Source organism: Myotis yumanensis, unplaced genomic scaffold, assembly GCF_028538775.1.
Source record: "Myotis yumanensis isolate MYYU_CA2020_CCGP unplaced genomic scaffold, mMyoYum1.0.hap1 SCAF_4, whole genome shotgun sequence".
NCBI classification, from domain to species: domain Eukaryota; kingdom Metazoa; phylum Chordata; class Mammalia; order Chiroptera; family Vespertilionidae; genus Myotis; species Myotis yumanensis.
The window spans coordinates 28,951,401-28,975,125 of NW_027223755.1; the positions used below are offsets into that span (position 1 = coordinate 28,951,401).

The window sequence follows — 23,725 nt, forward strand, 5'->3', positions numbered from 1 at the left end:
GACCCGGAAGCACTCGTGCCTGCGAGAGGGCGGGGCCAGTTCCGGCCTCGGGTCTACTTCCGGCGCGGCCCCACGACCTCCAGGGGTGAGGTGGGCACAGAGCCAGGGCCGCGGGGGCGGCGGCCACGCTCTGGCCACGCTTGCTGCTGCCCTTGGCCCCGCGCCCCTGCCCCGCCGCCGCCATGGGCAAGAAGCACAAGAAGCACAAGACCGAGTGGCGCTCCTCGTACGAGGGTGAGGCGGCCGGCGCGCTTTGTGACGCCGGGCCGGGCGGGCGTTCGCGCGGTGGACGGACGGGCGAGCGTCCCGGGGACGTGCTCAGGATCCGGGCTCCAGTGCTTTCGCGGTGGGCGGGGGCTCCACTCCGGAGCCCGCTTCGCCTCGCAAGTCCTGGAGAGGAGCCGAGCATGTCAGCTGTCTTGTGTCCGGGTCTCCGGGAGAAGCTCTTACTGCCCGGTCCTCCCGCCTTTCCCCGCCCGGCCCTGCAGCAGCTCGTTGGCGTCAGCTGACAAGGCGGTGGCCAGGGGCTTGGGGAGGCGGGATCGAGCGGCGGGGTCCCAGGTCCTGGCCTTGTGGCGTCCCCCTCTCTCTGGCTCCCTGAGGATAATGCAGTGTAACGGGAAAGCTAGGAAGAGGAAAGGGGAAGTAACGCCCAGCCGCTCTCAGCGGTGCCCCGCCGTTTAGCATTCTCCTGCTCTGCCTTAGTAGGGCCGGTCCTCCCCCTCCTTGATCCCTCACTGTAACAGCCACCATTGGGCCTGCCAGGCCACCCCCCGGCGGGTGTTTTCTCTAAGCACACACCGTGAGGGCCCGTCTGTCTCTGCAGAGTATGCAGACAAACCCTTGGAGAAGCCCCTGAAGCTGGTTCTCAAGGTTGGAGGAAGTGAAGTGACTGAACTCTCGGGATCTGGCCACGATTCCAGTTACTACGATGACAGGTCAGACCATGAGCGAGAGAGGCACAAAGAAAAGAAGAAGAAAAAGAAGAAAAAGTCAGAGAAGGAGAAATACCTGGACGATGACGAAAGAAGGAAACGGAAGGTAAAGGAGGGTGGCTGCCCCTAAGCCCCCGGGGGAGGGGCATACAGAATGAGTGCTCCAGGGCTTAGGAAAGGGGGTGATTTGTTTGAAGCAAAACAGACCACAAAGGTAGTTGCTTCATTTCTGGCTCTTTGAGCATCCCCTCTCCCTTGACCCCTGGGGAGGGTCTTTGCAAGGGTGGGAGTCTGGAGTGAGAAGAGTCTCTGGAAGAGGGTGTTTCTCTCTTAGCTTTGTGTTTCCCCTTAGAAACAGTTTGTTTAAAACTGTTTGCATTGCTCTCCCTGCCTTGACTTTGCCTCACAGGAAGAGAAGAAGCGGAAACGGGAAAAGGAACACTGCGACACGGAGGGAGAGGCTGATGACTTTGATCCTGGGAAGAAGGTAGAGGTGGAGCCACCTCCCGATCGGCCAGTCCGAGCGTGCCGGACACAGCCAGGCAAGTGCTGGCATTTTCAAAGACTTTCTTGGAGTGTGGGGGCTTGGTACTGTGTCCTTCAGCTTTGGGGGAGAAGCACAGAAGGAAGGAGCAGTGTTTTCTCTTCCAAGGTCTCACACAAAATGTTACTGGGTCTGAGATTCTTTACTATTATTATTATTAAATGAAGGGGTTGACTTTATTGTTGTTAATCCTCATCTGAGGATATTTTTCCATTGATTTTTTTAGAGAGAGTGTAAGGGAGAGGAGAGACAGAGAGAAACATTGATGTGAGAGAGAGAGACATCGTTTGGTTGCCTCCCACACGAGCCCCGACCAAGGCCAGGGATCGAGCCTGCAACCTAGGCATGTGCCCTTTGTCCGGAATCAAAACCAGGACTCTTCAGTCTGGGGGCCGATGCTCTGTCCATTGAGCCAAACTGGCTAGTGCAGGATCCAAGATTCTTGCCATCATCTTCGAACTTCTAGAGCAGCGGTTTCTCAACCTGTGGGTCGCGACCCCTTTGGGGGTCGAACCACCCTCTCACAGGGGTCGCCTAAGACCATCGGAAAACACATATATAATTACATATTGTTTTTGTGATTAATCACTATGCTTTAATTATGTTCAATTTGTAACAATGAAAATACATCCTGCATATCAGATATTTACATTATGATTCATAACAGTAGCAAAATTACAGTTATGAGGTAGCAACGAAAATAATATTATGGTTGGGGGGGTCACCACAACATGAGGAACTGTATTAAAGGGTCGCGGCATTAGGAAGGTTGAGAACCACTGTTCTAGAGCATGGTTTGGCCAACTGCTGCTCCTGGCTTTTTCTTTAAGCACATGCGCTAAGAAGCTCATCGTAGATGGGAGGAGGCTAGTTTTCCATCAGTTATTCAGGACTTCAGAACCTGGGAGCTGTGCTGGCTACACCAAAGGAGAGCTCCCAGAACCCTCTGATCTGTGTGTGGTCACTTCCCTCAAGGCTTCCAGATGGTTAGGAAGCTTGTTCTTCAGGGAGTTCTTTTCTTGCTCAGGGGGTTGGAGGTATTATATCGCAGTCATGGCGAGTGCTGTTTTCTAGCAGTACCCTCCCCTGTATGAGTCATGCCATGGTGAACGGGTAGGACTCGTGGCTGCTGAGCTTGTTGAGAAGAGAAGGTCAGGTGCAAACAACATTTCATTAAATGAATGTGTCTACAAAGTTAGTACAGTCACTGGTAATTGTTAGCTTGATCTGACTTCTTCCTTGAGGTCATACACTGATGCTCCCCTTCTCCCCCCCCCCCCCCCCCCCCCCGCCCCCATATGTCTGAAGAACTAATGATCACATGATGCTTTCTTGGTCACTGTTGGGGACTTGCTGGTCTGCACTCCTCTTGTGCTTCGGCCTTGGTTCCTCAATGGAGAATGGCATTTAGAAAACCAAGTCTGGGTCCTGGGTGTAGCCCTCAGTGGCCAGAGCTAGGAAAGGCCATTTACATACATACAACTTGTAGAGGGAAACTAAACTGACATCTGTGTTTACATTCACCAAAAACCATGTTTTCACAAATGTGCCCAGAGATGTAGCTAATAACTGCAGTGCTCGCAATAACCCGTGTTGTGTGTGTTCCTATCCCCATTTCACACATGAAGAGCGGGCATATGCAGACATTTAGGACTGTCAAGTGAAATGACAGTTGGTTAATCCAGGATCAGCTTCTATATCCAAAGCCTTTGTTCTCCCCTTCATACCTTGTCTGGAATGTACCAGGCCCTTTGATGATAGGCGCTAGAAATAGATTGATGACTGATATCTATGTGTTGTTTTAAGGGATATTGGCACACGGTTTTGGGGACTGATGTGTGAGTTCCTTTCTACCCAGCTGAGCTTTGGGGGGAGGGGGAGCAAGGCTGGGTCTGGTTTATCTTTGTATCCAGTTCTTATTTGAACCTTCTTATTAAAATGCTGTGGAACTCGAAACAAATAAGTACGTACTGTGAAATTGGAGCTCTCCAGTGAAGTGTTATCAAAATCTTCTTGTTCAATTTATTTTTTTCTACTTTTTAAATCATCAGCTGAAAATGAGAGCACGCCTATTCAGCAACTACTAGAACATTTCCTCCGCCAGCTCCAGAGGTAAAGAGTGTTTCTAAAGAGCTTGTGCTTGGGGACATTTGGGTGTCCTTCTCTATGTCTGAGGTGTTCTTGCCCTCACCACCATCACATGTGAAATAGACACTTGCCTTTCACTGGTAATGCCAATCTGACTGGGTGGGCAAGCATGTGGGCAATGTGGGGGACTGTCAGAGATGCTATGATGTAGATGTCATAGCTGCAGCCAGGATGCTAGTTTTGGAATTTTTTGTGTATTCAAAAATACCTACCACAATTTTAAAGAGCATAAATTTTATTTTTTATTGCTAAGAAACAAACTTTGGTCAATTAACATTTTTATTGTGAAGGATTTTGTATCATTCAGAAATTTAGGTTTTAGGGTTTTCCAGTTTAAATAAAGATGTTTTTGTTTTCAGAAAAGATCCTCATGGGTTTTTTGCTTTTCCTGTCACGGATGCAATTGCTCCTGGATACTCAATGATAATAAAACATCCGATGGATTTTGGCACAATGAAAGACAAAATCATGGCTAATGAATACAAATCAGTCACGGAATTTAAGGTAAATTAATTTAGTTCCTAAAATAATTGTTTGGAAGCTCTGTATTAGTTTATGTCCAGTAAATGCTTCATTCATCTTAGGTCATTTCCAGTTGCAAGTTTTCACAGGTGTTTCTGTGTTTGGGTTGAAGTTTCACACAGCATCAAGGAAATGGGTTGGTTGTAATTTTCTTTGTATTTTGGTCTAGAACAGTGATTTTCAATCTTTTTCATCTCATAACATGCATAAACTAATTATTAAAATTCTGTGGCGCACCAAAAAATGTATTTTTTGCTGATCTGACCAAAAAATAGCTATAATTTTGATTCATTCACACCAGACGGCTATTGTTGTGTTAGGGGCTGTCATTTTATAAAAATTATTTATTGTTGAAACTATTACATGTCATTTATTTATTTATTTGACAATCTAAGGGAAAAGAAATCAGTGGCCCTGGCCAGTGCGCTCAGTGGTTAAGAGCATGGGCCCAGCCCTAACCAGTTTGGCTCAGTGGATAGAGCGTCGGCCTTCGGACTGAAGGGTCCCAGGTTTGATTCCGGTCAAGGGCATGTACCTTGGTTGCGGGCACATCCCCAGTAGGGGGTGTGCAGGAGGCAGCTGATCGATGTTTCTAACTCTCTATCCCTCTCCCTTCCTCTCTGTAAAAAGTCAATAAAGTATATTAAAAAAAAAAAAAAGAGCATGGGCCCATGCACCGAAGGGTCATGGATTTAATTCCCCATCAAGGGCATGTACCCGGGTTGCAGGTTTGATCCCCCGTCCCAGTCAGGGTTGGAAGGCAACCAGTCGATGTGTCTTTCTCACATCGATGTCTCTCCCTCTCTGTCTCCACCTTTCTCCTTCCCTCCCTTCCTTCCACTCTAAAAAAATCAATGGGAAGAAAAAACGAGGTCAGAGCCTCTGACTAAACTAATCAGGTATTGCATGTTTTAAAAATTCTTGCGGCATAGTGTTTGAAAATATCTAGTTTAGAAGCTGGCCCATAGGTTACATGCTATTTGAAATGCATTTCCATTTTTTTTTTTAAGTTCCTATGTTGGCATAATAGAGGCATGTTAGGTCAAGCAAGGAAGGATGTGTCTTATTTGGCCTGGTTCCAGAATGGGTATTTTTTTGAAATATAATTTTCCTAATTCTTAGTTTTGTTTTGTAACAACTGGGTTTTATAGAATAATAAATTCTTACATCCCTTGAGTGCTTTGCTCTTAACTCCCTTTCTTAGCACTGGCTGTGAGAGGTAGAAAGCATGAGGGGAATAAAAGCAAATGCTTGGTCACATTGGCAGTAGTGCTATTTAGAAAAGGCCATTAGGCTTCTTTCTTAGGTCTGTCAACTTCAGGAAAAGCTTGGCTTTTCTCTATTTATTGGAGACGTCACTGAAAGGGTGTGCTGACCTGCAGGAACAATACGACAGACTAGAAGGAGAGTAGGAGAAAAGGAAAGTTTTCACAGGAGGGTCCCCTTAACTCCAGAGGGCAGATGGTAACAGTGATCCAGGCCATAAAGTCCTCTGCCTTTTCTGACTGAGGCCCCCAATTTGGTCTCTCACCCAGTGACAAAGCCACGGTGGGAGCAATGTTCACCCCATCCCTTGTCCTCAGGAAAGTGGTTGTTTTTTTATTGATTGATAAAATTATATGTGTTTTGGGTGTACAATTCTATAATACATCTGTGTAATGTATTGTGTTCACACCAAGTCAAGTCTCCTTCCATCACCATTTATCTGCCCTTTACCCTCCTCTACCTCACTCTACCCCCTTTCCCTCTGGTAATCACCAGGCTGTTGTCTGTGTCTATAAAGCGTTTGTTTAATCCCTTCATCTTTTTCACCTAGCCCCACATCCCCCCTCTCCTCTAGCAGCTGTCAGTTTTCTATCTATGAGTCTGTTTCTATTTTGTTAATTTTATTCGTTAGATTTCACATATGAGTGAAATCACATGGCACTTGTCTTATGGATATGGAGAGAGCATTATGTTAAGTGAAACAAGCCAGTCAGAGAAAGATAAGTCAGGAGTGTTCTGAACCTGACACAGGTGCGACCTGTGATGGACAGGGGCTTCATAGCCTCAGTTCCAGCCCTGGGGACGCTGGCACAGTGACTTGGTAAGATCCCTGGATAGCATGTGCTATGTTGGTGTGTGGCTTCAGTCATTGTCCATCCTGATGTCTAACTCACCTGTGATAGCTGTGTGCTACATAATTTGGTTAGGATGTTAAAATACTGATGTTTTAAATAATATAAATTGTTCAATAAGACTGTCCATATTTTAGTCTTTTTCTAATAGCACTAGAATAACTATCTGAAAACAGAATTTTAAATTCCATGGAAAAACCACAGAGAGAGAACATATGATTATGTCCACCTCTCAGTTCGCCCTGGACTTTCACTTAACTTAGCTGTTGGTTCTTGCTCCTATTTATGTCTGAGTTCCTCCCCAAGAGAGAGGAGAGGGCTGGAGATGGGAATGAAGCAGAGGGAGCCATCATCTTCCTCTCATGAAGTGTGGGTACAGTAAAACCTCTATATAACGGACTAATTCAGGCAAGGGGTGTCTGTTAAAGCCGAAAGTCCTTTATATAATAAAGCAGGTTTTCCAAGTGCATATGTTAAGAAATTGACAAATTAGTTTATCTGCTTATGTAGACACATTTGTATAATTAAAATTAAGTATGTATGAAAAGTTTAATTTCACAGAAAAGTTTCCTGTATGTATTATTATAATTTTAAATTTCTACTGAAAAGGTCTAGTAAGTGCGTGCATTAACCAGTCACTGCGAATGAACAAATGCACGTGGCTGGGCATGCCTTAGTGCTAGTTGAAGCATCATGGCCTGCATGCTTTAAAACTGCTGCAAAAAGTCATGCCATGGGACTACAGAACCAATTACTGCGAGCAGTGCAGTATCACGTGCTAATCATTTGCTGAATGTTGTTTACGAATGGTGATTCTTGGATTTAACTATTACTGTAGATATGTAATATTTATTTATGTTGGTGAAATTACAGTGTTTTTTCCAACATATGGCCTATTTGCTAAAATTTGTTAAAATTAACAGTGAATTTAAAAAAACAACACCCTGTTTAATTATAAGCAAACCTTGGTTAAAAGCATTTTAAAAGTAACGGGGTGTTAATTTTCAAATATGACATTTGGAACAGAAATTTTGTCTGTTAAATCGAGATCCACAAAATTGAGGGTTTACTGTATTTTGCTCAAAAAAGTATAGGCTTTGTTTTAAAGATGAATGAACAGTTATGAAAATTTCTCTGAAAGAGTTTTAAAGTTAATTTTTAATCAAAGAGCCAAATTAAATTGTTTTTCACTAATTTCCAGCTCTTCATTTTTGCCCCTTTGACAGGAATCTAAACTCTTTGCTGTTGTCTGGGTGATGTTTCAAACTTGATGATTTTTTTCTTTCAGGCAGATTTCAAACTGATGTGTGATAATGCAATGACATACAACAGACCAGACACTGTGTACTACAAGTTAGCTAAGAAGATCCTTCACGCAGGCTTTAAGATGATGAGCAAAGTAAGAAAGCCACTAATGGCGAGGAGCCACAGAAACGAGAGTTCTCCTCTACGTTGTTTATGCCTAAACAGAAACTCACAGTGAATGACATGCTTCCATCTTTCCGTCACTGGCCACGGCGTGGACCCCTCTGCTCTAGGGTAGACACCCCAGGCTGCCCCCTCCATGTCCCTCTCCTCCAGGCACTCTCCTCTTTCTGTTCCTGCTCCTGTCCTAGCTGTAACGTCTCTGTTAGGGTGGGTGGGAAGTTCTGGATCTGTTGATCTCAAGTCTAGATGTCTGTCTCTCTGGACTGCCGCTAGCCTTTTGGGTTTGTTTTGTATGGCTGCCTCACTGAATCAGCCAGGACATCCTGGCCATCCGGAGTGGCTTCCCAGATCTGTACTGTGAGCCATGTTGCATGTGTCACATGTCTAGGACCAGTGCCTTGCGCCTGATGAGCCTGTGGGTGAGGTGCAGCCCCGTGCCCTCTGGCCTGTTCCCCTCTGCCGGCTCTGAGTACTCACCAGCTAATTCGCTGCACCCTTTGGTGCTGACCCCACGACCACCTCCCGCTGCACTGCATGGAAAGTTAGCTGTTAGGCCAGGTGAGGCTGTGGCCATCCCCATCCCATCCCATCGTCATGGCGCCTTGGCTGTGAGGGAGAGGTAAAGTCGTGCTGCTCTGTCCTTTCTGATTCTAGGAGCGGCTGTTAGCTTTGAAGCGCAGCATGTCGTTTATGCAGGACATGGATTTTTCTCAGCAGGCAGCTCTTCTGGGCAACGAAGACACAGCTGTTGAGGAACCAGTTCCCGAAGTTGTACCTGTACAAGTAGAAACTGCTAAGAAATCCAAAAGGCCGAGTAGAGAAGTCATCAGGTAAAGAGAAGTGCACTCGCCTGTGGAGTAGGACGCCCATCTTGGGAAGGCGGGTGCTCCCTGGGAGAGCAGGTTAGGGACACCGGCCTGTGTTTCCGCTCTATCTCTGGAGTAGGTGAGGGACAGGCTGCTTGTGCAGCCTGATGGGCAGAGCACAGCTCCTCAGAAGCTTAGGTCTATGTTTGGAGGCACATGACCATCCTTCCTGCCCACCTTGAGAGTTAGGTGACCATCGTGTGTGGGTAATGAATGTCACCATTGCACTGGAAGGTGTTGGAAGACCATGGGACCCCACAGTCAGTTCTGGGAGGAGTGATAGTTTGCTGTGTGATCCTACTCTCCTACAGCAAGCATAGTAACTTGTCCTGGAGTAGAGTCAGTGTCACACTGATGGACACAGAAACCAAAAGGGCTGAGACAATCCCTGCTGTATGCACACATGCTCTGTCCCAGGTGTGACACAGTGAGCTCATCTGTCCAGCCCTGCAGTATGTCTACTATCACTGCTGTTCCCACATGTGTCCTATTTATGAATATTTGTTGGTTCTACTTCCAAGAAGCCTCCTTACATTCAGGACACCTGCTGGTGACCTGGGTTTGCCTGTCCCAGTCTCAGGTAACAAAATTGTGTCACGTTGGACAGACAATACACATGACAACATGCATTTCTCACCGTGCTCCCTGAGCTCCCTGCTCCTTTAGCTATGAATGCTGGTCTGGAGGAAGGGCTTGCTATAAGCTCAGGATCCCTAGGCAGGACTTGATCCCATGGTTCCTTGAAGGGGTCCCACCCACTGCTTCTAGAACCTTCCACAGCAGAGGCCATCTCCCTTCGGTGCTGCACCTCTCAGCTTTTTGAATCAAGAACTCTACTGGAACCTGAGGCTGGCCTGCTAAAGTCTTGGGGAGTCCCTTGTGCCTTGCAGTGGGGGCTGCTCTTCAGCCCAGCAAGCAGCCTTGTGTTCCCAGCCTCAGCTCACCACCAGCACCTCAACCCTTCACAGGATTTTTTCCACTTTTTCTAATGGTGCCTTGAATGATGCTTTAACCAGTGAGGCTGCTGTTATGTGATGTTTCTTCTGTTTTTCTTAAAGCAACTGAGGAGAAATATAGAAAGTTTACTTGGCTTACACTTTTCATCTTAGTGAAAGAGTCATGTTTTAAGTGGTTAGAACTAAAAGGAAAGGGAGCAAAAGTGCATTTGTGTCACTCCTATTGGTCCTTTGTATGACTTGGGGGGCAGTAGGGACTGACCACAGTGGGGAGGGATGAGGTGTGTGCTGTTGCCTCTTGGTGACGTGTGTGTTCCTGCCTCGTAGCTGCATGTTTGAGCCAGAAGGAAATGCTTGCAGCTTGACTGACAGCACAGCAGAAGAACATGTGCTGGCCTTGGTGGAGCACGCAGCAGACGAGGCTCGGGACAGGATCAACCGACTCCTTCCAGGTGGCAAGGTAGTGCTCCCTGGCTGGTGGGTGTGTTTTCTGCCAGAACATTGGCACAGCCATCAGAATCAAGACGTTAACGTCAGGATGTTACAAGTGTCTAGTCCAAGCTCCATTGCTTTCATGGAGTGAGCACATGCTACAATCAGGGTCAGCTCCTTGTCCTCACTGGCCATTGTAGCCACTGGCCCCAACTCATGGAGGCTAAAGGGGTCCTCCAGATGCCTGGGTCAGGCGTTTGTTACCCTCCATCACACCGCGGCTGAGCCTGCCAGCTTCTCTGCTGCAGGTTAATTCTTTTCCCTGTGTGTACTCACGTCTGTGTGTGCCCCTGCAGTCACTCATGGGTCTGACCATGTGTACTCACATCTGTGTGCCCCTGCAGTCACTCATGGGTCTGACCCAGTGTGGCAGGTGGGAGACTCTCTAGGGGCTGCTGGTCCTCAGGAAGAGGTTGCACCATTCTGTGACCATCTCCTCTCTGACACAAGAAGACATTCTAAGCCAACATGTTCAGTAGAAATAATGCAAGTCACGTATGCAGCTTTAAACTTCCTAGTAGTTGTGTTAAAAGGACACAGGTGAAATTCTAATATATTTTACTTGACCTGATATACCCAAGATCTTATTTCAACATGTTGTCTGAACTATTTCACATTTTTTTCATACTAAATCTGTGAAATGCAGATTGTAAAGAATTTTGAAATGATAATTTTTCAGATACATTGGATTATATAAATTCTACTAGAGGGCCAGTGCATGAAATTTGTGCACGGGTAGGGTCCCTAGCAGCTGCCAGCTGCTGGCCGGGGCCTTCCTTCGATCTGCGCCGCCCCCTGGTGGTCAGTGCACATCATAGCGAGTAATCAAACTGGGGATTAAGCTTGCAACCCGGGCATTGCCCAGACTTGGAATTGAACTGTGACCACCTGGTTCATATGTTGACACTCAACCACTGAGCCACACCAGCTGGGCTCTTTACTTATTTTTAACGTGCCTGCTAGAAAGTTTGAGGTTCCCTTTGTGGCTTATGCTGTTGTTCTGTTGGTGGTCTGCACCCCTGTTGCACTTCAGCTGTGGAATTGGCCATTTCCCAAAGGATCCCTGGTTCCTTAGTGGAGAACAGTGTTCAGAAACCCAGACCTAGGCATTGTGTGTGGTCCTCAGTGGATAGAGCTAGGAAAGGTCATTACATACAGCGTCTAGAAGGAACCTAGACCGATGTCTTTGTTTATATTCACCAAAACCCATTTTTATACTGAACCTCGGATGCCATCCAGTATCCCCAGGCCTGCTTTATCTTTCTCCTTTTCGGTTTTGTAATTCCACAGTGAGAAACCTGATTTGTGTTACCCTTAATACACTTTTTTTATCAAGAGTAACCAATGTCACATCCCTTATGCCCTACTCACCCTGCTTGAGCCCTGTTTCCCCTTTCGGCCTTGCTGCTCCCATTCAGACATTCAGTTCCTGAATTTGGGCTCCAGCACCTGGACAGGTGGGCACCCTTCTCTACCTCTTCCCCACACACACGACACACAGGTGCCTTCTCTTCCTTATTCTCCTCATGTCCTGCAGAGGAGGAGTTGGTCTTATTTGGTGGTTGGTTTTTAAATGGAAATAGCTCCCATGTGCTTTAGAGATGGAGCCTCTAGGCTATTTGTTGATAACATGACACTTGTTGACCAGTGTCTTGTTCTGATTGCTTTGTTGAGGCTTCTGACCTATAGTAAAAGGTTGTTACTAGGTAAAGTTTTCTGTTTCAAAAGCTCCTTTTTAGAAGGTGTCATAAGGAGCTTTTCTAAATTCTTTCATTGCATTCGTGTGCACTTTATTTGCAAGTAGGTCTTAAACTCCAGGGAAGGGTATGAGAGGGGCCTCTGGTCTTTGTTCATGGAGAAACAAGTGACCATTATGGCCTTTCAGGATTGTCCAAGTTAGGCCATGCTCCTAGGCCTTTATTTTGTTGGAGCTTCAGTAGAAACCTCAACTGTAGAAGCTCAGGGCTGTCACTTCTGGGGGAGTGTGTACTCAGGCCTGCTTCCTTGCAGATGGGCTACCTGAAGAAGAGTGGAGATGGGAACCTGCTCTACAGTGTGGTCAACACGGCTGAGCCCGATGCCGACGGTGGGTGGCCCTCTCAGGGCTGTTTTCTTCTTAGAGCCTTCATGCTGTTCTAACCTCTGTTCCTCTTCAGTGATTTTAAAACATTTTAACCTGTTTGTGATGTCTATTTTCCCTGGAGTGAGTGACACCGGTGGTGAAGTATAGGTGAGAAGTCCTTTTGGTTTCCTGTGCCTGCACACCCCTCACCACCACACCTGACTGAGGTGGTCACAGTGGGGGTGGAGGTGTTGGCCAGACTTCTCTGACCGAGAGTCACTAGGAAAAGCCAGCAGGACTGGGATTGTGCTTCCCCAGAGTGGCGGATTGGGGCTGGGCTTCCTGGTGTATTGTGAGGGATTCACCTCACAAGTTCACTGAGACCTCCTTTGTCAAAAACCAGAGTCCAACTCTGCCCCACTCTCAGGCTTGAAAGAGGTAACTGTCCGTGCAAATACAAGTTTTAGAAGAAAACCCCCAGTTGATGATTATATCAAGGATGATCTTGAAGGAGGCATAAATATTGGTTCCATCCAACCTGTATGTTCATTTTTGTAAAAAAAATACTTTTTCATCTGCTTGGAAAGATTTCAAAGGCTTGTTCTTTGAAGAAAAGCAAAACTCACTTGAATTGAATTCACACACACGTACACACACCTAGAAAATGAAATACTTTTCTTGGCCTTGCACCGAGTATAAACTCTGATCAGTTTCTTTGCTCTTTAGCCAGAATGAGTCTACTATTCTTCCTAAGAGAATAGATGAGTTGACTAGCAGTTAACTTAGAAAGAGAACACGAGGTGGAGGTTCTGATTGGGGATTTGCAGAACCCTGTGCAGGTCACATGAATAGTGGGTGAATGATAGCTTCAGTATAGGAATGTGCAGCTGGAGGGTGTACAAAGGCAGGGACTCACTGTTGCTATTAGAACACATACAGCATTTCTCAGAGGTGCTGAGTGTTCAGTTTGAAAATGTTATGTGCTGGTATCATGGTCTGAGAGCTGAAGGTTTTCATTATGTTGACTTCGGGGTAATCATAAAGTGAAATTGGAGCGCAGTTAAGGTTTCAGAATTGTAGTTGGCATTTGTAAATTTGATATTAGGTGGTCTTTATGGAGAGGCCCCAGACGCTCTCTCCCACACATAGCTACTGTGAGTTGGAGAGAGTGCTGGAGGTGCTGTTTGGGCTGGGGGCTCCGCGAACGGCTGGCTCACAGCTCTGGTCTTGCAGAGGAGGAGACCCACCCGGTGGACCTGAGCTCCCTCTCCAGCAAGCTGCTCCCCGGCTTCAGCTTCACCACTCTGGGCTTCAAAGATGAGAGAAGAAGCAAAGGTGAGTGTGGGGAGGAGCACGGCTAGGAGCATCACCGCAGAGGTTCTTCCTCACTTACCTGTCTTTAGAACTGTATCCCGATTCTGATTTTGAAATCAGTATTAAAGACCATTTGAAGTGATGGGAATAAAAATGACATTGGGCAAGTTCCTCCTTTGCCATCGGTTCTTGGGTCTCAGCCCTGCACTTCGTGGAATTCTCCAGATGAGCTGTTGCCGTGATAGCGGGGACTCTTGGGGCCAGGTGCTGGTGAACTGTGGTGGAAATTGAATGTCCTCCAACAGACTCTCCATTTCATCCGCTTGGAGGGGTGGTGATGCTGCCTGCAGCCCAGAGAGATCTGTGTGTGACTGTCTCCAGATAGAATGAGGGAGGGTTTGGTTGCATTGGCTGCATTTGTATTTGTGGTTGGCTTTCTGGTTTGTTTTGGAGTGTCTGTTAGTATGTGTAGCTGTTTTGTTCCCTGGTGACATTTTGATTGTCGTACTGGTGTGCTACTGGCATCTAGCAGGGAGAGTCCCAGGCTGCTGCTTCACACCCTTCTGTGCACAGGACACAGCCTTCCTGGCTCCTAACATTATTCATGCAGAGGACCCAGCTCATACCTCCTTCAGGGCAGCGACCCTCTGGTTCCTGCCCCCCCCCCCCCTTTTTTTTTTGTTAATCCTCACCCAAGGATATTTTTCCATTGATTTTTAGAGTGTAAGGGAGGGGGAGAGACACAGAGAAACATCAATGTGAGAGACAGACAGCGATTGGTTGCTTCCCACACGCGCCCCAACTGGGGCTGCCTGCAGCCGAGGCACATGTCTTTGACAGGAATTGAACGTGGGACCCTTCAGTCCTCGGGCCGACGCTCTATCTACTGAGCCATACTCAGCCTTTACATTTCCTCAGCACAAGCCAGCCTCTGTAGGCCCAGGTCCTGGTGATGTCTGGGATGGGACATGAGCCAGCTCCAGGAAGCCCTTCTACTTGTCAGCCTCACTCCCTTACACAGCAGCCATTTGCCATGGAGGTAAAAAAAAGGGTGATGAAGTGTTTCTGCTAGTTATGCCCCCAAAGCTTCCAATAGCTCAGCTGTACTCATTAGTTCAGCAAGAATTTCATAGAGGAGAAAGGGTGCTGCAGGGGGATGTGGTGTGCGAGTGTGGATGAGCAACACAAGGAGAAAGCTGGAGTGCATCTTGTGCCGGATGTAATTTGATGTAAATCAGCTGTTTCTTATGCTTTCCCTTTTTGTTTCACTCTTAGTCACGTTTCTCTCAAGTGCCAGTACTGCCCTTTCAATGCATAATAATTCTGTATTTGGAGACTTGAAATCAGACGAAACGGAGCTTCTGTATTCTGCCTATGGAGATGAGACGGGTGTGCAGTGTGCACTGAGGTAAGCTGTGCACAGAGACACGGGCGGGGTACTTGCTTGCTGTGTGACAGGAGCCATTTTCCTACTGAGCAGTTCAGAGCCCATTTGTAGGCAAATGGGGGAGACAGTCACTGGCGGCAGGTTCAAATAGCAGAAATTTCCAAGTTTTTTTCAGTAAACTGTTGTGGTCTGCTGTAGGCTGGTCATGAAATTGGGGTAACTCGGTCACAATTTTAAGAAGGTGGTGATCCAAGCTGTAGTTCAAAAAAGCATTTGTGCGTGTATGTGTAACTACCTGTATGTTTAGTAGGAGTTTGTTTCACAATTGTATTGAGATGTGGTTCTTGATGGCTGTATTAGTCAGCTTGAGCTGCATAACAAGCCCCACAGACAGAGCAGTGAACAATGACATCCATTGTCTCCTAGTCCCGGAGGCTGCAAGTCTGAGATGCAGGTGTCAGCAGAACCGCTTTCTTCTGGGGCCTCTGTGTTGTCTCGTCTTTCTGTGTGTATCTGTCTCCGGATCTCCTTTTCCCATAACAACACCAATCATACAGAATTAGGGGCCACCCTGAAGACTTAATTTTAACTTGATCACCTTTTTAAAGGCCCTGTCTCCAAAAGCAGTTATTCTGAGGTGCAGGGGGTTAGGGCTTCAACCTATGAATTTTGGGGACTCGGTTCCAGCCCCTAACAGAGACTGCGATGCATTATTAACATTATAGTTGTAGTACTCTGTTTCTGTAGGACTGTGTTTAGTGTGTATTTTTTGTTTTCTGTGGAAAAATAGAAGTTGGTCATTTTTGTAGAATTTTAGTAATTTTCTATGGAAAAAGTAACTCAGTTTTAACTATAGCCTCTAAGAAATGGAATCTTTTCATACTATATCTTTGTTTTATTTTTCAAAGAAACAGAATATATGAAAAATAAAAAAGTCAGCCCCTCATGCAGTAAATGAATACCTAGCCCATATTTTTGTGAGAAAAAAGGAAAAGCAGAAAAATGAGGAAATTTCTTATAGGAGAGAGTGGTATAAGTTGGTGACCCTCTCTCCACTCCTGCTTAATCTGGCAGCATCTCACAGCTCTTCAGGGGCACCAATCAGCTTTTGTTCAGGTAGCACCATGTAGCTGGGCCATGCTTGCTTCTCCAAGGGCGTTCCTGAAATGCATACAGATTCTGTCTGCCATACAGTGAAAGTCAGCGCATGAGCACCACTTGAAGGCAGACAGGCAGGGCCCCACACCACTACTAGACGCCCCACACCACCTTCCCCAGACCCTTTGTCCTGAGCACTTTCAGACCCGCTGTGAGTGGAGTGTTCTGGCCAGTCCCTGACCCCTCTCAGTGGTCAGTGTGGTTGTGTCTCATAAAATGTTTCTGGTAGAGACTCTGATGGTGCCGCTTCTGTCCAGGAGCCCTCCTTGCTCTGTGGAGCCTTTGCTTGGCTTTGATGCTAGGACCATAGGTTTTCCGTTTGCTGCTTCCTTTACATTCTTTGGTAGTTTTATTTAGTTTTTAAAGCATTCACCTGGCCCAAAAATCAAAGTGAAACTAAAAGGTGTCCTTGGGGAGCCTGGCTCCCACAACTGCTCCCTCCCCTCTTCAGTAAGAGCTATTTACACTATGCATCTCCTCAACCTACTTGTATTTTAAAACCCAAAACAAATAGGTATGAACGTGCTTTTACAAAGCTAGCGAACGTCATCGTGTGTATGTATATACACTCTTCTTCACTTTGCTTTTAAAAATTGAGATCTTTCTAACTTTTTTGGGTCATGGACCACTTTGAAGATCTGATGAAGTTTGTTGCTCCATTTCCGATATCTACCACCTCTGGGAGGTTCGCAGCTCTCAGGAAGACCTTCTCTTGGAGGAGTGGCTGAGGTGTACTGATGTCACAGGCTTCTGCTCAGGACTGCTGGCATTGGTGACAGCAGGGTCAGGAAGATGAGAGCACATAGCGTTTGTGTCAGCATGTTCTCTCCTGGCCCTTTCCAGCCTGCAGGAGTTTGTGAAGGATGCTGGGAGCTACAGCAAGAGAATGGTGGACGACCTTCTGGACCAGATCACAGGCGGAGACCACTCCCGCATGCTCTTCCAGCTGAGGCAGGTGGGCTGTGCTGTGGTGCCACTCCTGTAGAAGGGCCCATCCAAACAACTGGATTCTCAGGGAAGGATGCTGTTTTTAGGTCATCCATCACAGTTCTTACATTATGTTTCTGTTGGACAAGGCTGGACTAGATTTCATTTTCTTCCTTTAAAGAATGTTTATGTTCATTTTGGCAGAGTTGTTACTTCTAAATGACCTGATCTTTTTGATACTTATTTTTCTGCTTAGAAGTTTATGAAAAACATAACATAAATGAATCTCAGAAACATTATTTTGAACAAGAGGTCCCAGATACAAATGTGTACAAACTGAATGGTTAATTTTTGGGTATATCTGCAGGACTAGGGTATTTTTAAGAGAATGCTCCTGCCAGATTATAGAACAGTGGCTCAGTGCAGCATTCAGACTTTAGTCACATGTAGTAGTCAAGCATAAGCCCTGTTCCAGGTACCGTACAGGCCGAGGAGAGGGGTGTATGGCCCCATAGCTCTGCCCATTCGAGGGCAGTGGCACCATTAGGCACCCTGCCTCTGTCAGAATTCCAGCTGGTCTTGTGCAGCTCTTCCAGGTTAAATCACCAGGCCGGGTATTTTCCTGAGCTGCCCTGGAAACCCAGGGTACAACATCTGACTTTTTTTATTTTATTTTATGCCATGCAAAGCTGCAGAAACAAGGTTGGGTGTCCTCTCACCCCTTCATCTGACTTCCCCCTGTGCTCTCATGGGCACTCAGCCCTCCTCCCCACCCCACCCCTCCTGGGAATCATGGCTGGTGCTGCATGACTGGGGCCTTCAGTGGTGGAGTTAGCTGTCTCACACTTCTAACTGCACAGAAGTATCCAGGCCCAGCTCAGAGTCACAATATACTGGGAACATAATGAACACAGCCCGAGAGTATTATCCTATATAAAATCATTTGGAAAAACTGATTTCCTGCCTGTTTTGCTTTGCAGAGGAGAAATGTCACGATGAAGCCATCAGATGAAGTAAAGGTGAGTTCCATGGACATGTGAGTAAAAAGGGTTCTAGGAGGGCAGTTGTGCTCTGCCTTTGAAATGGGATGGTTGAGAAGAGCTTCATGTAATTGTCTTATTTAGAAACTGATTAAGTTTCTGATGAGTAAGAATAAGTGATAGTCTCTTTCCACCCCCTGACTTTTAATGGCTTAGGGCAGCGGTTCTCAACCTGTGGGTCGCGACCCCTTTGGCGGTCGAATGACCCTTTTACAGGGGTTGCCTAAGGCCATCCTGCATATCAGGTATTTACATTAATTTTATGGTTGGGTCACAGCATGAGGAACTGTATTTAAAGGGCCAGAAGGTTGAGAACCACTGGCTTAGGGTGAGGGATATAAAGCCACAGTACATTCCTCCAAATACAGACTCATGAATTCACAGGTGCCAGGCAGGGAGGACCTGCTCTGGGGCCTGCAGGGCATGCAGCAAACACTGTCTCTGCAGTGGGTTCTTCCAGTCCTGGAAGGTGTGTGCCATCAGCTGGGTGCATGTGCACTGCACACTTGTGAGAGCAGCTTGGCAGGTCTAGGTCATCGGGACCTCACCAGCGCCTACTTTAGACGGTCTCTGTTTCAGGAAACTGTTCGTTGTGGTTCCTCCCCCACCCCCCTTTCCTGTTTCTTGGGAATGACTTGGAGCACATGTTGGAGTGGACATGCCAGGACACTGAACAGGGCATTGGGGCCTGGGCCACAGTTGTTACCTGGGCTTGGTGGTTGGAGGGCTTGCCTGAGGCAGAAGGATCGGGTACCAGGCAGGTGAGGCTTGTTGAGTGATAGATCAGAGAAGGTGACATGAGATCTCCCTGGAGGGTGTGCTGCCCAGTGCAGCTGGGTACGTGAGGCAGTCAGGTTCTGCTCAGGGTCTCTGTCCCTGAGCAGAACCCCTTGGGGGATTCTGAAAAGTCCACAGCTGTCTCTGAAAAGTCCACAACTGTCTTTCAGGGGCTTCACTTAACAAGTAATGTGGCCGATTCCAGAACATTCTCTTTCCTTCTCCCGGTGAGCCTGTGGGATCACAGACTGCAGCCTAGTTATGCAGTTATGCAGATGCCCCTTGGGGTAGAGTGCAATCCCCACATTCATCTTGAAAAACCTGGGATGCACATTAAGCTGCCTTGAGCTGGGAGCCTGGCACAAGCTCCTGCCTTGCTGCCAGGGCCTCCATAGGCAGAGGGTTTCACATCAAGGCCAAGACAGCCCCACAGGCACGGGGGTCTTGGCCTGGTGCCCCCTTGCTCGGGAGCAGGAGCCTCACTTCTTCCAGTCACTGTGAGCCACTGGGTGGAGGTGAACACCTCTCCCTACTATTCATGCTGGCGGAGGTCCTGTCTGAGTCCTGGGAGAGTGCTAAGGGTCAGTGGGGGGCGCATAAAAGGCATCCGTACAAGCCAGGCCCACCGACTCAGCATCTGTCTTGTGGAACTTGTTTCTTAACTATTTGGCAAGGAAATTGTCACTCCAGCCTGTCAATTGGGGGGGGTACTGTCATTTGACACCAAATTGTCTAGTAATGACTTAGGATTCAGCACCCGTGTAAGAGTATGTGATTTGGCAGAATTTTGAGGGCCTTAAAATACTAGAGAATACCCTTCAAATATTAAAATATGCTATATGTTAATCCTAAAATTCTAATAGCCTGAGAGCAGCAAATTGAATGGAAGAAAATGGGGGGGTGGGGGGGCGGGGTAGAGTATTTCTGAGAAGATGGGGCCAGCCATTTCTGTAACAGTGTAGAGAGAGTGGGGAATAGACACAGCAGAAGACTTCCAGAGAGAAGTTGTGCCCCAGGAGATCGGGGTGGGGGGGGGGGGGGGGTAAGGGGAGGCGGGCTGCAGTCTATGATCCCACAGGCTCACCTGGAGAAGGAAAGAGAATGTTCTGGAATCTGCCACATTACTTGTTAAGTGAAATCCCTGAAAGACAGTTGTGGACTTTTCAGGTGCTGTGTACCTACCTACTGGTCTGATAGAGAGCTTCTTCCATGTTCCCTCAGCACCTTTAGTCTCCAGAGAGCCAGCAGCCTTTGTGTGTTGGTCTAGAATTGTTGGTCTATCAGTGGTGGCAAACCTTTTGAGCTCGGCGTGTCAGCATTTTGAAAACCCTAACTTAACTCTGGTGCTGTGTCACATATAGAAATTTTTTGATATTTGCAACCATAGTAAAACAAAGATTTATATTTTTGATATTTATTTTATATATTTAAATGCCATTTAACAAAGAAAAATCAGCCAAAAAAATGAGTTCGCGTGTCACCTCTGACACGCGTGTCATAGGTTTGCCATCACTAGTCTAGGTAGTGGCTCACTCGTGAGCTCATGCTCTGTGGTCCCTGGACTGTGGCATGGGCTGGACACTCCTGGGGACTGGGCATGACAGAGAAGGCCTGTCCTGCCAGTGAATGTTCACTGTCCACTTAGTAGTATCTTTCCTTTTTTTGTTTCCTGTGTCTGCAGACTGGGGACTCCCTAGGAGATGGTGGCTCTGTACTGGATTTCATGTCAATGAAGTCGTATTCTGATGTCTCTTTGGACATCTCCATGCTCAGCTCTCTGGGTAAGTTGTGCTGGGCACATGCCTCCCTTGTAACACTGCAGTCGAATCATCAGTCTCAGCTGAAAGGAAGTGGCCCCAAGCACTGCATTTCCACTTACTAGTAGCCTGTCTTCTCCAGCTCGTAGCGCACTGACTGCCTGACCCTGCAGGTCACTGCCCTGGCTGTAGCCTGTGCCTAATCCTGGTCTCTGCAGGCCTCTGTCCCACACATCATCTTGTCTTGTAGCTGTTTGTGACAGGAATGCGAGGCCTCTGTCCATAAGGCCTCTGGCATGACTCCTGGTTTCTTGTGAGGCACGTTGCCCCTCCCGTCATTCTCCACTCCTTCCACTTGCTCCAACTATATCACCCTGTCCTCCAAGCTTGCCTGTGCTCATCTGGCTTCACTTATGAGGGGTCATTGTCCTGAGTGTACATAGTGATGAGTGAGAGACTGCAGTTGCAGACCAGAAGTGCCAGCACTCAGTGCTTGACAGGTGGACCTGGGTCGATGTCTCATCACCTGTGTTTGCACAGGGAAAGTGAAGAAGGAGCTGGACCATGATGACAGCCATCTGAACTTGGATGAGACGACAAAGCTCCTACAGGATCTGCATGAGGCACAAGCAGAGCGTGGGGGCTCCCGGCCATCGTCCAACCTCAGCTCCCTGTCTAACACCTCCGACAGGGATCAGCATCACCTGGGTAAGGCGGCCCCTGGCCTGACCTCTGCCCCAATCTTTCATCAGTCTGGGGGGAGAGCAGGAGTGCTGGTAACTGTCAGGAGAGGCTAACGATCCTAGCGGGTTGCAGCTGGTGTGGGCAGTGAGTCCAGGCTCACGGGATTCTAGCTCCCTGGAGCTTGGAGAGCAGGCCTCCCTGGTCATGTGGGCACTGAGGAGAAGTGTTTGAGTGGAATTCAGTTTGTGTTACGAATTTGTGGCCTTGGCCATAAAATGCTGGCAGTCTGTGTGTCAGGAGGCGTTCTTGGTGGCTGCATACTGAGGCCCTGGGTCGTGGCAGAATGAGGCCATGGCTGTAGACCCTGCAGCCATGCAAAGTTAGACATTGGAGTGTTTGTTTCTGTCTGTTGTTCCATGTTTAGTTGTAAAACAGTGTGTTGACAAGTTTATTCCTCCACGTTCCTTATTTGGGGAGAGCACATGACCTTCCTTGGCCAGAGGCGGGCCCATGTTTTTTGTTATTTGTTGTAATTCTCACCTGAGGATATTTTTCCATTGGTTTTTAGAGAGATGGGGGGGCGGGGGAGGTGGAGAGAGACGTTGATGTGAGAGACACATTGATTGGCGAGGAATAGAACCTGCAACCCAGGTATGTGCCCTTGACTGGGAATCAAACCCTAAACCCTTTGGTGTTTGGGCCGACGCTCTAACCATTGAGGCACTGGTCAGGGCAGGGCTCCTGTATTTAATGAGTATCATAGCCCTGCCAGGAGGGGAACCAAATATTTGCCTCGTGGCTCCTTGAATGTCTGTGCTACTGTTTTAGTTCCCAGGTAGGAATATTGAATTATTCTTTTTGAGAATAATTGGTGGGGGAAAGTAATCAGCTTTAGTTTTGGCAAAAAATGTCTGAATAAAGGACCAGTATTTCTGGTCCCATTAACCTTTTAAGAAACCGCCCATGAAGTAGGTTCCAGGTAGAGTCCTAGGTTGGCTCCAGATCTGAGGACTCCATCATCCTGGTGGACTCCAGTGGGGGTAATGGGGGGGGATGGGGGGACTTAGGGTTTGTCTGAGGGACTCCTGGCCAAGGAGCCTTTGTTCCTGCAGAAGGCAGGGCCAGCCTCTAGCTTCAGGGTGTTTACAGCCGTGTCTGTGTCAAGTGGCTCTCCGCCTCCTAACCAGGAGTGGTGGGGGTGGTACCCTGGGCGGGATGAGGGGGTGGCCTGCACCCCAGGAGCCATTGCTCTGGGCTTTGCTAACAGCAGACACGAGATTTGAGCCTGGACCATACAGATCTACTGAAATGTCTTGTCTTTTCCATGCGTGCAGGAAGCCCTTCTCGCCTCAGTGTCGGTGAGCAGCCAGAGGTGACCCATGACCCGTACGAATTTCTTCAGTCTCCAGAACCTGCAGCCTCTACAAAGAGCTAGCCTTGTAGATAGTCATTAATTGTTTTTCTTTGTTTTGTTTTTATTTTGTTTTGTTTTTATTTGCATGTACAGAGTTTTTGTTGTGAGACAAAGACTATCATGTTCCCTTGGGCCTGCAGGAAGCAGCGCAGGGAGGGGGTGAATTGTCTCTGATCATGTTGGCCGCACATGGACCCAGTGTTTCTGTAGATAGTCCTGTGAACCTGAATAGTGGGAACCCTAAATAAAGGGAGTGTAAAGCTGGTGTGGTCTTTCTCTGAACTTCATGGTGTCAGTGAAGCCCTTCTCTGTGGCGGGTGTGGGCGCACCTGTTCTGCCCTGTGTCCCCCACAAGTGGCCTTCGGGAAGCAGGGTCTGTTGGGGATCCTGTATATTCTTTCCCACTGTCCCCCCACATTCCTGCATTTCTGAAGCAAATCATGGTGAGGGCCATACAGAAGCACATGGGGAGCCGGTCGAGCACCCTCCTGGTCCTGGACAGGCAGGGAGTTGCGTACAGTTTCCCTGTGCTTAATTCATGTGCCTGAGAAAGGAGTACATTCTGCTGGAAGACTTGGAGGTCAGCCTTACCAGTTACGATGAAGTGTTATGTCCATAAAATGTTCTTTATTCTGGATATGTTTGCTGGATGCCTGCTTATATTGGCAAAGTATAAAGATCTTAATAAGATACACAAAGACTGTAATTGTATAGAATTATTTACAGCACTACTAGGTGTCCGCTTTAGTGTGACTTTTCAGTAAAAATCCTTTGTCACGAGAGTTTGACCGTGTCCATTTTTCCTGCCATCTCCTCAGCATCTAGCCTGGTTCTCGGCCCCCGCAGTGATGTCTAGGGATCCCTGCACAACTTTCTGCTCTGTCCCCTTTTTGTGAAAACACGAATGTGGAGAATCGTTTACCTTCCAGGTTGGCAGTCCTGGGGGGAGAAGATGTGTGACTTGGATATAGTGGGCAGTGGGATAACTCTGGGCCCATGAGCATTGCTGGACAGGGCCCTGCTGGCCGCTCCCTGCCTGGCGAGAAGGGTTGGCTGAAGCCCTGTGTAGGGTGAAGGTGCTCTGCCTCATGGAGAAAGGGAAGCAAAACCTGTCACAAGTGAACCATCAAGAAGCAGCTGTGGCCCCACCGGCGTGGCTCAGTGGCTGAGCATCAACCTATGAACCAGGAGGTCATA

At 47.6% G+C, this 23,725-nt stretch overlaps 1 protein-coding gene across 3 annotated transcripts; it reads left to right on the plus strand.

Annotated features, from left to right (window-relative positions):
- The first annotated feature begins 51 nt into the window (after positions 1-51).
- On the plus strand, positions 52-22,792 carry BRD9 (bromodomain containing 9). 3 transcript variants are annotated; one of them, XM_070411985.1, is made up of 16 exons: positions 52-234; positions 827-1,041; positions 1,345-1,477; positions 3,531-3,591; positions 3,987-4,131; positions 7,555-7,665; positions 8,349-8,524; positions 9,844-9,976; positions 12,019-12,094; positions 13,304-13,405; positions 14,660-14,792; positions 16,773-16,884; positions 17,837-17,875; positions 20,355-20,454; positions 20,971-21,138; positions 22,449-22,792. In XM_070411985.1, the coding sequence occupies exons 1-16, from the start codon at positions 183-185 to the stop codon at positions 22,547-22,549; spliced, it is 1,857 nt and encodes a 618-aa protein (XP_070268086.1). In that variant the 5' UTR covers positions 52-182; the 3' UTR covers positions 22,550-22,792. The 3 variants fall into 3 exon arrangements, with proteins under 3 accessions (XP_070268086.1, XP_070268087.1, XP_070268088.1); XM_070411986.1 differs by having other exon boundaries at positions 8,409-8,524; XM_070411987.1 differs by having other exon boundaries at positions 8,412-8,524.
- The last annotated feature ends 933 nt before the right edge of the window (positions 22,793-23,725 follow it).